This window comes from Nuphar pumila, chromosome 9 (genome assembly GCF_984573655.1).
Source record: "Nuphar pumila chromosome 9, dmNupPumi1.hap1.1, whole genome shotgun sequence".
NCBI lineage: Eukaryota > Viridiplantae > Streptophyta > Magnoliopsida > Nymphaeales > Nymphaeaceae > Nuphar > Nuphar pumila.
This window is the reverse complement of record NC_143257.1, coordinates 4,578,439-4,594,418: the sequence shown is the minus strand read 5'-3', so window position 1 is coordinate 4,594,418 and position 15,980 is coordinate 4,578,439. Positions and strand designations below refer to the sequence as shown.

Genomic DNA, 15,980 nt, shown 5'->3' with positions numbered 1-15,980 from the left:
TTTTTGATGTGATGCATTGATATGGGCCCTAAATTAAGGTTGGGACAGTCTCTAAATTCTTGCTGAAGTGTGGAATTCTGATGTACTCAAAGATGGTGTGTTATGCCTTCATTTGTGGGAGTTACATGCAGATTTTTGGTGTTAGGGACTGTATTTAGGGTTGAGTATGATGGTGTTATTCCACAAATGCTGGCAGTAGCAGGTGAAGAATGTGAGAGCAATGCTACCTGTGTGGTGACACTCAAGGAAATTGTTGGAACTAAAGCTATGTCACATGGGTGCGGGGGTGCAGCACTTTCAAAAAACTTGTGTGCGGGGGTGCGGCAAAAATATAAAAAATATATATATATATATATATATATATATATATATATATATATATATATATATATATATATATATATATAAAGTCCAAAAGTTGGACATAAATGACCCTGGGTGCGTTGACTGCACCCAAAGTCAGGTTGACCGCATCGGGTGTGGGTGCGGGTGCGGCACCTAGTTGGCAAGTCCCTGTGACATAGGACTAAAGTAAGTGAGAGTATTTAAGGCAAAAATCCATGTGAGAAGAAGATGGCTACTAGCAGCAACCCAATACAGGATGACTTCATTGGGGAAGCCCCACTAGTCCCACTCGATTAAACCTTCTGATGTCCCTGATTTTCACCTTCCTGCTTATTCTGAACCATAATTGCATCTGAATTGTACCTGAGATCATCTTTATACCGGCAATTCACCTTTATGTGTCTAGGTTTCTTGCATAAATAGCAAGTAGGAACACCACGTCCTCCCTGATTATTCATCAAGGGCGACATATTGAGTGTGGGCAACAAACCACGTCCACTTGCACTTTCTTCCTCGGCCTCTGCCTCCATGAAAACCACGGCCTCTCCCAAGTGAGGATCTCGTGAAGAGGATGTCATGAGAATCTCCTTGATCTTTGTTAGCATTATCATACAACCCCGCAAGCGATATCTCATAATCAAGTAACTTCAGCCTCAGATTATCAAAAGCTGGTAGCTTCTCAAGACATGACATGGTGAAAGCAAGGACATGATACTCCGAACCTAGCCCATTAAGGGCTTGCTGCACTTTGTCCTTGTCTCAAACTTCACACCCAATAAGAGCAAGCTGATCAATTATGTTCTTAATATTGTTCAGATAATCCAATATGCTGGTATTGCTGGCCTTTTTCAAAATTTGGAATTCTCGCTTCAAATACATGACTTTAGACTCAAATATCTAAGAATATGTCTGAACCAAATGTATCCACTGCATGGTGGTATAATCATCTGGAATCCCAATATAAACTTCCTGAGAAAGAGTCAAAGTGATATAGGTAACGAGTGCTTGATCCTTCTTCATCCAACTGATAAACTCCAGGTTTCTAATCTGCCTTGATTTGAGAACCTATCCTTTCTTATTTGTCTTCCTACAAAACAAACTCTGGCGGGACCAAGACAGAACCATCCACATGTCTTGATAGATCTTGTCCTTTCTTATCTTTGTCTTTTTCAAATTAGAAAATTAGAATTATTGAGCTTTTCAAAGGCCAATTGAGGAAGAAAATTGGATAACAGATTTGGACTAAGTCACAGGGACTCGGCAAAGCAGGTGAAGCACCCGCGTCGACGCGATGCGACGCGGGTGTGCGTGCGGCACCCGGTTCGGTCAACGCACCTAGGGCCATTTTCATCCAATTTTTTAACGTAATTTTTTTTTTCTGATGCCCAATCTAAAGGGGCTGCGAAAGAGGATTAGGGCAATTTTTTTTTGCCCTAATCCTCTCCTCTCCTGCGCAGCTTCGCTGCCTCGCTCGCCTCCTCTCCTGACGTCTCGCAGGGGAGCCCGACGCCACCTCCTCCTCTCCCTCATCGCAGGTACCCTCTCGCTCTCTTGTTGGGTCGACAGGTGAGGGGCCGAGCCCCCTGCTCCCTCTCACTCTCTTGTTGGGTCAGCAGGGGAGGGGCCAAGCCTCCCTCCCTGCTCCCCCTTGCTCTCTTGTTGGGTCGGCAGGGCAGGGGCCGAGCCCCCCTGCTCCCTCTTGCTCTCGTGTTGGGTCGGCAGGGGAGGGGCCGAGCCCCCTCCCTGCTCCCTTTGATTTCAGGGGAGGGGTCGAGCCGGGAGGGGGGGGGGGGGGAGAGCCCCCGAACCCCCCAATAAGGGCAAAAACTCTGAATCAGGCTCCACCACTCATCATTGGACTCGATATTATAAATCTTGATTGTCTGCATAATTGATTTTAATATAATTTTTTTTTGTATTTTCAGGACAAAAATGACGGATAAAGGGAAGGGACTTGCGTCATCTTCGTCCCCATATGTGAGTTCTGTTGCTAGTTTTGTTGATAGTTGTAGTAGGAGTGATGATGTAGGGCCACTATAGGTACATGTAGATAAGCTTGCAAAAACTGGAAAAGGAGGAGGTAGAAACAAGAGATTTTGATGCAAGCTCTATGAAAGAGATTTTGTTGGGTCTTACACAATAGTGAAGACTCATTTGTTGAAGATACCAGGACATGGCATTTCAGGATGCAGAAAAGTTGATGAGGCAATGCGAAGACAATACAAGAAAATACAAGAAGAATATGAGAAGAGAAAGACAACGAGTGATTCTTGTGCAATTAGTGTGCCATTTGGAAGCCACCAAGAAGATGCTGAAAAAAAAGAAAAGTCAATGTAGGAGGTAGAGGAACGATACAAGCATCATTCAATACACATGGAAGGGAGGATATTGATAGAAAAATAGATAAATATTTTTATTCTAGTTCACTCCCATTTAATGCGGCTAGAAATCCTTATTGGAAGGATTTAGTAACATCTTTGGCAAATTGTAATTTGAGTGGTTATGCGCCTCCAAGCTCAGAAAAAATACGAACCACACTTCTTGCAGAAGAGAGGGCAAATGTGGAGAGGTTGTTAGAGATTTAAAAATATTCATGGGAGCATAATGAAATTTCTATTGTTTCTGATAGATGGATAGATATTCAAAGGCGTCCACTGATCAATTTCATTGCTTGTTCGCTTAGTGGGCCAATATTCTTGAAAGCAGTTGATGCATCTGGGGAATATAAAAATGCAGAGTATTTGAAGAGGTTATTTATATAAGTCATAAAAGAAGTGGGTGATCAGAAAGTGGTACAAATCATTACAGACAACGCTCCAGTTTGTAAAAGTGCAACATTGAGTTTGGAGAGTGAGTACCCTTATATTTTTTGGACTCCCTGTGTAGCACACAAATTAAATCTGGCCCTAAAGAGCATATGCAACCCCAAAGAAGAAGAAAATTCACAAGCATATGCTTTATGTTCATGAATTGAAGATTTTTAAAGAAATGTCAAAAACATTAGGAATTTTGTTGTTAACCACCATCGTGCTAATGCTATATTTAATAGGCATTTTGACCTGAAATTGTTGAAGGTCGTTGAAACACATTTTGCATCCATCATTGTGATGGTGAAGATGATTAAAAAAGTGAAGAATGCTTTAGTTAACATGGTGACAAATGAAAATTGAACATTCTATCGTGCTGACGATGATATCAAGGCTCAAGAAATTAAGAAATTCATTCTTGATGATGAGTTTTGGGACAAAGTGGTATACTTCTTTCAATTTACGCAACCTATTTGGGAAATGTTAAGAGAAGTTGATAAGGATGAGCCCATGCTTCATAGAGTTTATGAAATGTGGGATAATATGATTGAAAAAATACAAGCTATAGTTTTCAAGCATGAAGAAAAAAAATCCTGCATTGGATGATTCAAAGTTTTTTAACCATATTTATTCAATTTTAGTCAGAAGATGGGATAAGAGCAACACTCCTTTGCATTGCATGACACATTCTCTTAATCCAAAATATTATGTAAATAAGTGACGAGCAGGTGGTATTGGTTGTGTCCCTCCAAATTTAGACCTAGAGCTATCAAGACATAGAAATATGTGTATGACAAGACTTTTTCCAGAAGCATATCTTCTACATCAAGTCACACAAGAGTTTGAAAAATTTTTATCTTCGAGATTATATGGACCGGCATTATTCGCTAGAGAGGAGGATAATATAGATCCTATCACATGGTGGTCAACATTTGGATCAGAAACACCTCTTCTCCAACGTCTTGCATTAAGATTGCTATCGCAGCCTGCTAGTTCATCTTGTTGTGAAAGAAATTGGAGCACATATTCTCAAATCCACAACATGAAGAGAAACAAACTCACCAGCAAGCGTGCATAGGATTTAGTATATGTTCATTCAAATATTCGATTACTTTCGCGAACCAATGATGAATACAGGTACTATTTTGCTTTCTTAGTTATTTAATTATTTCTTAGTTTTTCATTTAAATATACTTGTATTGTATTTAACATTTTCAAATTGGGTTTGTAACGCAGACAAGGAACATCTAAATTTCGGGATGTAAACCCAAAAGGTTGTGACTTCGAGGGAGAGTATGATTTCAACATGACAAACATGGATTTAGCTGAGCCCATTATTCCTTTTAATGATGCATTTGATGATGAAGAAGAAAATTATTAAGATCCATTAATTCATCATCATATACATTGTAGGATATACTTTTGGTATGTAATTTAGTTTTTTTCTGCTTTACTTATTTGATTGATATTTAGGTTGATTTATGTAATTGCTGTACTTATTTGATTGATATTTATGTTGATATATTGCATGCATGATGAATGATATTATGACAATGTTAACTGTTAAAACTTCAAAATTATATATATATATATATATATATATATATATATATATATTTTACATTTTTTCCCTGCCGCACCCTCGCACCCAAGGTTTTTGAAAGTGCCGCACCCCCACACCCGCACCCATGTGACATAGGATTTGGAGAAGATTGAAGGCTAAGATCCATGACAGAATAGAGATAATAAATGACCAAAACAAAGCAGAGTAAGGCAAGAATAACTCAAAGATAAAAAGAAAGGAAAACAATGAAAGAAATGAGAAAGGTAACCTAGAAAGACTGCCTTTTTTTTTGCAGTACCAAAAACTCATATCCCTTGTAATGACAAGCTTGTTTTTGAACTATATAAGTGCAGCAACAAAAGCTTTAACTCTAGTGGATGTAGGTTCCAATAAGGCTAAAGAAAACACAAGGAGATATTAAACTTATGACCCAAAACCAGATTCAAGCATAATCATGAAAGAAAAGAAGTAGCTGATGGACTGATCACAAGAAAACTGCGCGCAGATTAGATCTGAAATATATGAGCCAATTTTTGATAACACAATATTCAAATCAGATTTGATATACAATATCTTTGATATATCAAATCTGATCTAGAGTAAGAAAGAGGAAAATAGGCCTTGTCTTGAGCAGCAAGATAATAAGAAACTATTGCTCAACCAACAAGAAAAGGATAATGATTGGGAAACAACAGTTATGTGAAGGAAGAAACATGTTGAAGGAGAATGATTAGACTGAACAATATATATAAAAAAAATGTAGTGAGCCAAGAGAAAACAAGGACAGGATAGAAGATGAGATTTGGAAAGACAACCAAGATCTATAAGAACGTACCTTGGATAACTCCCATCAATCGGCCTTGCTCTGATACCATAAAACTCTTTTGGTATCTTATTGTGATTCAGAGTTGCTGCAGAGAAGCGGAAAAGGAGAATAGAAGATGAACAAATTCTGAATTCACGTTTCCCAATATGGGGAACGTGTGCCTTGCTTTCTAATTTATATTCCCAATATGAATGAATTACAACACTACCCTCGTTAATATACAATGAATACATAACTGATGAGGGACAATAACAGAACATGCACAAAATAAAAAATACAACCCTCTTTACACGTCAATAAGGAATGGATCCAGATCTGAAACATATTGGATCTAGTAAGTCCAGATCCAATCCCAATCACATCACAATATACTATTGACAAAATATCAGGATATTTTCAAAATATCACTATAAAAAAAATATTGTGATATTATTGCAATATTTTTGAGAAAATTATTATTTTTATATATTTAATCCCAATTTTTGTATTTTTTGTTTTTTTAAAAAGTTTTAAAACTTGTTTCCTTATATTTTGTAAGAAAAATGATAAAAAACCTATTATTTTCTTATTATTTTTTACATTTCAATTTTTTTTAAAACTCCCAAGAAAAACCACTTATTGAAAATCCATCTGAGAAAAATCCTCGCCGAGAAATTGCCTTGAATGATACAGTTGACTATGATCCTACCCATGAGCAAAAGCCAGTTCTTTAGCTATACCTCATTTGACTGTTATCTCAAACTCAAAGTTATGTCCCAACCATTTGATCCATCCAGACTACCTCATTTAGGGGTCATTCCACAAACTAGGGGCCTAGCCAGAAAGGCAGAAACCGATATTTGTATCATTACCTAGTTTTATCATGATCCCTTCTATAAAATGTTCATGATGTTTTATCTATCCTTTTAGAATGCCAGACCCATTAAGCCATAGACTCATCAACTTCCAATTCCATAGTCACTTGTGAAACCCATATTTCGCTTTCATCTATGTCACATAGGTGCAGGTGTGGATGCGGATACAGGTGCAGATGCAGCTGTGCGACACTTTAAAAAAACTTAGGTGTAGGGGTGTGGGCAGGGTATATATATAATTTTTAACAGTTGCTGAACCCAGGTCTAGGTTCATAAGAGCCGAACCCAGGCCCTGCTACACTTTAAAAAAACTTGGGTGTAGGGGTGTGGGGAGGGTATATATATAATTTTTAACAGTTGCTGAACCCAGGTCTAGGTTCATAAGAGCCGAACTCAACAGGCCTGGGTTCGCCCCTTGCCCAACGAGGGGAGGAAGAAGAAGAAAGAGAGGAGGAGAAGGCAGAAGAAGAAAGACAAGAGGAGAGAGAGAGAGAGAGAGAGAGAGAGAGAGAGAGAGAGAGAGAGAGAGAGAGAGAGAGAGACCTGGTGAACTGCTGTCGGAAGAGGAAGAGGAGAGGCCGTCACCACCATCGGAAGAGGAGTCGGGGAGGGGAGGAGGAGGAGGATTCATGCCCTAACCCCCACCAAATTTCTTTAAAAAAAATTGAAACAAAATGGACTCGATCAAAGTTGACCAAGTCCATTTTAGACAAAGATAACCCTGGGTGTGCGTTGACCACATCCAGGGTTTGTTGACCGCATCCACATTGCATTGCATTGATGCGGGTGCGGCGGCCTCTTTGGCTAGTCCGTGTGACTTAGGCTTTCATTAACCTCGCTCAGCCCTCAAGACAACTTAATATTCATTCTTCCAAGGTCAATTATACTCAATCTCCGTCTGCTCAACATGATGACTTTCCATGGTACCAAGGTCATTCCCAACCCCCACCCTCTCCTGTCATAACAGAACTTTGAAAATTTTTGTTAGCCACTTCTTAACTTTTCAGAGAAAATTTAAAAATGAACATGAGGTAAGAAGAAGGTATTGTTGCCAACACATGCTTGATTAGTGTCAATCTACCACCCTCTCCTGTCCTCTCTGATTTTAGTGTGTGGGAATCAATTAGTTGATCTCCCAAGCGAGGCGCCGAGGCCATTACAAATGTTTTGGTTGATGATTCACTTTTCCTTTATTATTGCAGCAAAAATACTGTAGTCATCCTCCTTTATGTTGATGATATAATTATTATTAACAAAAAATAGGTTTGGGCTGCAATCCCCTGGTCTGGCTCTTACAAAAGACGGTGGTCTAAGAGTTATCCATGTCCTGACTTCGGCTTGACTAGTGTTTTGAGCCTCGGCTTGTCTCATGTTGGGCTACAACCAATTTAAGGGCAGACCCATTCCACATCCCTAATTTTTGGCTTGACGATGAATAAGAAATTTCCTAATTTCGAAGAACTTTATGGCAAATTTAAAAAATGTATTAGAATAACAAGGATGTTGCAATATGTGACTTTCATCAAAGGAGGCAAAGCATGTGTGGTCAACCAAGCACAAACATTTGTGCATTCTCCCATAGTTGTTCATGAGGCATTGAAACACATTATTAGGTTTAGAAAATGGTTAGGTCGGGTCACGCTGCCCATAGGCCTTGGAACCACCAGGCAGCACCACTTACCAAGGGGTAGTTATCTATAGGTGGGAGAAAACTAGTGCTTTCTACATTATATGAAGCCAATACGCAAACAACAAATCCATGTGTATATCCCACTGAAAGTGAGAAGGATGACCTCCTTTAGGATCCTCTTTCAAACGGAAAGAATAGAGATAGAATTAGATCAATTTCTGAAATATCCTTCTAGATACCCCTCAATGCCCCGGCTATTCACAAAACATAAAAAGTAGATGAATGATCATTTTGTCTCGAGAAACAAAATCAAAGAATTTCTTGATATCCTACAAGATCAATTCCTTTTTTCTTTGACAGATGGTTAGAACTTCATCTGGTTTCAAATGCTACTAAGGGGAAGGCATGTGATTTCGTAACTGTCACAGGTTTCTTGTGATTCTGAATCACATTTTAAAACTTTCACAGGGGCATTGCAAACATGGAAAAGTGCAACCCATGAATGTGATTCCCATCTGTGAATGTTGAAGCCTCAAAACTTGTGAAAGTTTTACATAACTACAACCTTGTATAAAACTTTCACAATCATTAGATGCTTAGCTGTGAATCTATTAAAGCAGTGACATGATATGGCATGCCACATTCTCACATGATATATTTTCAAACAAGTCAAATTCACAACCTAAAAGCAAACATGAGAAAGTGAATGCCTCAGGTATGAAACTTTTACAGTTGCAGTAACCTGTGATCAAAACAAACATGGCCTAAGCGGTTCACTGAGACCAGAAATTCTAGAAGAAACAACAAGATGTTTTTTCTTTTGTTGTTAAGAAAAGAAAGAAATGGTTAGAAGTGGGGCAATGTGCCGCGCAGCCCGGCCCAGCTCGCCACGAGCCAGGCTTGGGCCTATAAATTAGGCCCAAGCTTGGCCTGGACTGGCCCGAACCGGGCCGACACGGGCTGGGCTGCGGGCCGATCCGCGGCCCGGCTCAGCCCATGTGTGTGTGTATATATTGTAATGAAATGGTAGGCTCCACGAATGCACTTGAATCTACTCAAAAGAAAGTATCTAAAAGATACTTTAGACAAGACCCATAAACGAGTATAAATGGAAAAGCATAAAAATAAATAACACTTTATTTATGAGAGCAAAATGCTTAAAAAGCATTTAGAGGAATAATTTACACAAGGGAATGCACACCTATTTATACAAGAGTATTAAGGAGCCTTTCTAGCCGTTGGAACTTCCAACAGCTAGAATTCTAGCCGTTGGACTAGTTCCAACAGCTAGAAAGTTGGTCAAGTTTCAACCAGAACTTGACCAAACTTGATGTATCTAGTTCTAATAGAACTAGATACCAAAAACAAAATGGAAAATTACAAAATTAAAAATAAAAAGTATAAATACAAAAAAATATAATAATAATATTATATTATTATTATTATTATTATATGTGTTATTTACATTTTAACACTCCCCCTCAAACTTACGTTACAATGAGCGAAAGTTTGTCTAAGAGGAAGTAAAAATTTGGGAGCTGCGAGAAGCTTGGTGAAGAAGTCTGCTAATTGGTATTTTGACGTCACATATGGCAGATTAATGGTTCCATGCAAGTACTCCTTTGACATAGTGACAATCCATCTCAATGTGTTTGGTGCGCTCATGGAAAGTCCGATTGCTTGCGATATAGATTGCACTCTTGTTGTCACAACACATTCGTGATGCTTGTGTTGCTTCAGCTCCCATATCAACGAGAAGTCGCCTGAGCCAAACAACTTCCATTGTGGTGCTTGCCATGGCTCTATATTCAGCTTCAGTGGAGGAAAGAGAAACATTCTGCTGCTTCTTGCACCTATATGATATTAGAGATTCACCTAAAAATACACAGAAACCAGTGATTGAGTGCCTATTATTAGGATCACCTTCCTAGTCAGCATCAGTATAAACAATTAAATCTAATGGTGACGATGCAGACAAGAAGAGTTCTCGTGAGAGAGAACTCTTTAAATATCTAATAATATGTAAAACCGCTCCCATGTGAACAGAAGTGGGAGCATGTTGAAACTGGCTAGCTGTGTTTACAACATGTGCTACGTTTGGCCGAGTGATGGAGAGATAGGAAAGTGCTCCAACAAGTTGTCTGAACGGAGTGGGATCATCAAGATGCTCTCCATCATCAATTTTCATTTTAACATTGACCACTTCTAGAGTGTCCACCTTCTTATTATCTGTAATGCCAGACCTTGAAACAATATAAAAAACAAATTTAGATTTAGATATCAAATACCCACGAGGGGAATAAGCAACTTCTATTCCTAAAAAGTATCTCAATAATCCTAAATCAAACATTTCAAAATGAGTTTTAAGAAGAGTTTTGATATTGGTAACTCCCTGTTTGTCGCCTCCAGTGGTATGATCATATCATCCACATAAAGAAGAAGGATGATGATACCTGGATCAAATTGCTTAATAAACAAAGCAGTGTCAGTCAAACAAGAATGAAATCCAATATCAGTCATAACATGACTAAATCTGTCATACCAGGCTTTTGGTGCCTGTTTGAGGCCATAAAGGGCCTTCTCAAGACGAAGTGTTTTACCCTTAGGAATAGTAATACCAGGCGGAGCTTCCATGTAGACTTTTTCAACAAGACTCCCATTTAAGAAAACATTTTTGACATCCATTTGAAATATAGGCCATTTTTGATAGAAGCCAAAACAATTAAAATTATAACAGTGGTTATACGGGCTACAGGGGCAAAGGTTTCTTCATAGTCAATGCCATACTCTTGAGCATAACCTTTGGCTACAAGTCGTGCCTTATATCTTTCTAGGGTCCCATTACTTTTGGTTTTGACTTTATAGACCCATCTACACCTATAGGTTTCTTTCTGAGAGGAAAGTCTTGAATGGACCAAGTATTGGCCTTCTCTAATGCATCTAATTCTGTTTTCATAGCTTCAATCCATTCTTCATGTTTTTTGGCTTCAGAATCAGATGAAGGTTCAACATAGGATTGGATTAATGCAAGGGTTTCCCTATACGAGGGTGAAAAAGATTTGTAAGAGACAAATTTTTTGGGAGGTCGAGAAATTCTAGAAGCCCTACGAGGGGGAACTTCAGAAAACCTTTCTACTTCACATGGTGGGTGTTGCTCTCCAACTCTTCGTCTTGAATATTGCAGACCAACATCCCTACTGGTTTGGTCTTCATTATCATTTTAAAAAATAATAGGACTTTGATCATTGTCAAAGTTATATTCAAAATCTTCTTCATTGAATTTTGAAGTTAAATTGATTAAAAAGGAATATTCAGTAATATCTTTGGATTTTTCACTTTCAAAAGAACTTTCTTTTTCTAGAAAAGACACATTTCTTGATACATAAAATTTGTCATTTTGAATATCATAACACCTGTAACCTTTTTGATTTTCAGCATATCCTAAAAAGGTACATGGGATTGCACGAGGGGAGAATTTATCATTTTTGTTTGTAAATACAAAACATTTGCAACCAAAAACTCTTAATCTAGAGTAGTCTGAAGCTAAATCATAAAGTTTTTCAATTGACGATATATTTTTTAATGAAGAAGATGACATTCTATTGATGAGATAGGTGGCAGATAGAGCGGTTTCAACCCAAGAACCTTTTGGAACTTGACTTATAATTAGCAAAGTCCGAGTGGTTTCCATAATGTGTCGATGCTTGCGTTTCACAAGACCATTTTGTTGAGGGGTGTGTGGGCATGATCGTTGATGAGTAATGCCATATAGATTAAGATAGTTTTTAAATTCTCCAGACATAAATTCTCCTCCTTGAATTGGTGCAAAAAATGAAAATATTACTTTGAAATTCGTTTGTGACCATTTTATGAAATATTTGAAAGTGAGCAAAAACTTTGAATTTATGTTTAAGAAAATAAATCCAAGTGTGTCTAGAAAAGTCATCAACAAAGATGACATAATATGCATAACCACCTTTAGAGATAATTGGTGCGGGTCCCCAAACGTCTGAATGTATTAACTCAAGAGGTTTTGTAGAGACAAAGGTTATACTAGAAAAAGGTTATCTTTTCGTTTTACCAAGAATGCAGTCTTTATAAGCAAAATTTTCAGATTTACAAAATTTTCCCAAACTTGGAAAGTATTGGATTTTTGACATATGAGGATGGCCAAGTCTTTTGTGCCATAATTTTGTTTCTAATTTTTGAACATTTAAACAAAATACATTTTTTGGTAGTTCCAAAAAGTTCATGTAATATAGTCCTCCTTCTCTATGGCCTTCCCTAATCAGCTTCCCTGACTAGCGATCTTGTATCCAACAACTATCAAAAGAGAAGGATATATTACATCCATAATCAGAAATTTGTGAAACAGATAAAAGATTCAAATTTAATTTTGGGATATATCTAACTTTTGGAATGCAAAATGTTTTAGATTTTTAAAAACTTTCAAAACATCCTATTCCTTTTATTTCAAAAGATGTTCCATCTACTGTAAAGACTTTTGATATACTTGAGTTATTGTTAAGACATTCGGATAAACATTTAGCATTTGAGGTCATATGAAATGAAGCACCAGAATCTAAGAGCCAAGGGAAGTTACCTAGACCGGATACAGATGCAACTGTCGCTCCAATAGAGGCTTTAGTCGAAGATGATACCCCTTTGAGAATAGGTTGAAGAATCTTCATCAGTTGAGCCATGGAAACAAGTGCATCTTGATCTTTTGGCTCGGTTTCAACAGATGCAACCCTTTTTTTGTCTCTCCTTTTTAGCTTCAGACATTAAGGCCTATAGTGCCCCGGTTCATGACAGTGGTGACAAATAACTTTTCTTTAGTCAAACTCACCACTCTGTCTCTCAAAATGAGGCGGCCTATAAGTGCGAGTATGATTTCCTAGTCTAGACACAGCTAGAACTGAATCATCATCAACTTTTGGAGTACTCTTTGTAAGACGATTTTCCTCCATAGTTAGTTCTTCAATAGTATCCACAATAGTAGGAATTTTACTACGATGAAGTAGAGCCGATTTGGTGGATTCAAATTCCGGCTTTAATCAATTCACAAATTGGTAAAAGTGTTTCATATCGAGTTGTATTTGACGAAGCTCGATATATTCGGCGCAATGCCATTTTGACTCTAGAATAGTCAACTCTTTCCAAAGTTTGGACAACTCATTATAATATTCATGAATAGTTTTGTCATTTTGAGTTAATGTCCAAATTTTTTCTTGAAGATTACACACATGAGTAATATCTGTAAGGGAATACATATTTTTGAGGTATTCCCATGCTTTATCGGCATGTTCAAATTTAGCGAGGCTAGAACATTTTTTAATGTCTACGCTATTAATAAGCCATGACATTATCTTTGCATGCCCCATCTTCCATTCTTTTCATTTCTTTTCATAAGAGGCTAGAGCCTTAGTCTTCCCCTCTTCCGTTAGAGGGACTTCCTTATCACCCTCTTTTATTGGTGAGAGATAGTTTAGGTTCCGAATCGGAACCATCCACTATTCCCCATAAGCCTTTTCCCCATATGTGGTGCTTCATAATTGAAGCCACATCATAATTAGTATTATTCAACTTCATGGGTATGATGGTGACCTTATCATGGTCATCCATTATTTACAAGGGTGTGAAGAAGATAGTAAGGAGAATAAAAAAAAGAAAAATAGAGAAAAAGGGAGAAAGGGATACAATAAAATGTTGTTGCTCAAGTCCTTTTCTCCAAATGGATCCTCTTGTAGTCGATAGAAGAGTGATAAAACACTCTTTTGGCAAGTGATGAAACACTCATTTGCAAGTGACGAAACACTTTTTGTAAGAACAAGGTAATAACACACCGTTACACATGAAGCACGTAAATCGAGGCAGAAGTTTTTCAAGATCTAAGAGTTCCGTAGCTTTGATACCATGTAATGAAATGGTAGGCTCCACGAATGCACTTGAATCTACTCAAAAGAAAGTATCTAAAAGATACTTTAGACAAGACCCATAAAAGGGTATAAATGAAAAAGCATAAAAATAAATAAAACTTTATTTATGAGAGCAAAATGCTTAAAAAGCATTTAGAGGAATAATTTACACAAGGGGATGCACCCCTATTTATACAAGAGTATTAAGGAGAGCTCATAAGGAGATCTCCCTTTCTAGCCGTTGGAACTTCCAACAGCTAGAATTCTAGCCATTGGACTAGTTCCAACAGCTAGAAAGTTGGTCAAGTTCCAACCGGAACTTGACCAAACTAGATGTATCTAGTTCTAATAGAACTAGATACCAAAAAAAAAGGAAAATTACAAAAAAAATAAAAAAGTATAAATACAAAAATATATAATAATATTATTATTATTATATATGTGCTATTTACATCTTAACATATATAACATAAAGTATGTATTATATATATAATATATATTATATATAGCATAAAATATATATTTTATATACAATATAATATACATATTATATATAATCTAATAGGCCTGCCCCGGTTCGATTAGGCCCATGGGCCGGCTCGAACTGGGCTTTTCGCTTGGCCCCTCAATTGACGGGCCGGGCTTTGACTGGGCCAGCCCGTTGCCCACCCCTAGAAATGGTTGCTATATTCAAGATAATTATGTATTTATAATACACACTGGGACCATGTCAGCTTGTGTTGCTCTGCCAAAATCTGAGTGGGGCATCAGCTCAATTTGGGTTGCTCTAGTCCAAAAACTGGGCCCTGGCCTGCTCGTTGTTCACCCCTACACATTATGAGGTATCTCAAACAACTCAGTCATGGAATAATTGTTAATCTACACATACAATGTAAATCGGGTTTTCTGATGCAAAAAACACTAAATACTCATTTAACCCCTTTACTAGACTGTTCCAGTTTCACTTTAATTCTGTCATTATTGAGCTGAATAATTACTAATTATTTAGATTCTTTCTGTTTATCTCTTGGCATGCTACTGCAATCAATTACAGATGAGTTACTAAAATAGGTGGTTGTTTACCAAAGTACATAGAATTTTCAGAAGAATAGTGTGAGAGTCTAGCATAGAAATAGGAACTAAAAGTCCTAATTTATTTCTCTTGCAGATGAAACATTTTTCCCATAACGTGGGCTGATAGCCTATGTCACATAGGTGCGGGTGCGGCGATGCGGCACTTTAAAAAAACTTGGGTGCAGGGGTGCGGGGAGGGTATATAGATATATATAAGTTTTAACAGTTTTAAGTTAACACTACGTGTATGTGTGTGCATTTATGTATTCATATATATAATATAGATAAAAATGGACTTGATTAGGGTTAACTGAATCTACTTTTGGATAGAAATGGACCTCAGTGTGGTTGACTTCACCTAACACAAAGGAAGCTGTGTCCAAGTGTCGCACCCTTTTAGGTGCAGGTGCGACGCGGGTGTGGTGCCCTGTTAGAAGAGTCCATGTGACATAGCTGATAGCGTTGTTTTTTCTCTTTTTTTTTAAAATTCATTTGACCGTTTTTATTTGCATGTTCATATCATCATATGAGATTGCCAGGAATTAGGAGGCTGGATACTAATGCCTTGGAAGTGATATAAAGCTGTTTCTGTTTTTACTTGCCAATTTTAGAAGCATTAGTTTTAACCGATCTCCTAGGGAATAAGGGTTGCATGGATAAAATTTTCACATTTTGAATTTTATTGCAGGTGACACACTTGGGAAAATCGCATCAGAAAAGGCAGGAATTTTCAAGGTACTCTGTCTCTTTGTAGCTAATGGAAGCTGGTTCCAGAATCTCATAAGTAATGGTTGATAAGAAACATTACATTTGAAGGTCACTGAATTTTATTCGTTTCTTAGTGTTCTTAAATGGTTTGATATCTTCCCTGATCACAAAGGCAGGAGTTCCTGCATTTACAGTGCCTCAACCTGCTGAAGCGATGATTGTTCTTCAAAAGAGAACCTCTGAATTGATGGTAA

The 15,980-nt window shown here is 37.6% G+C and overlaps 1 protein-coding gene across 4 annotated transcripts in view; it reads left to right on the top strand.

The window, feature by feature from the left end:
* The window catches only part of LOC149828262 (folylpolyglutamate synthase-like), an 88,426-nt gene that overhangs the window by 52,659 nt on the left and 19,787 nt on the right, over positions 1 to 15,980 (top strand). For all 4 annotated transcript variants that reach the window (XR_016434264.1, XM_090017483.1, XM_090017481.1 and 1 more), the window contains 2 exons: positions 15,707 to 15,753; positions 15,899 to 15,976. Coding sequence is in view for 3 of the 4 variants with exons in the window: in XM_090017483.1 (XP_089873609.1) it covers positions 15,707 to 15,753; positions 15,899 to 15,976 (125 nt within the window). In the remaining variant the exon portion in view is untranslated. The remainder of the gene's footprint in view (positions 1 to 15,706; positions 15,754 to 15,898; positions 15,977 to 15,980) is intronic.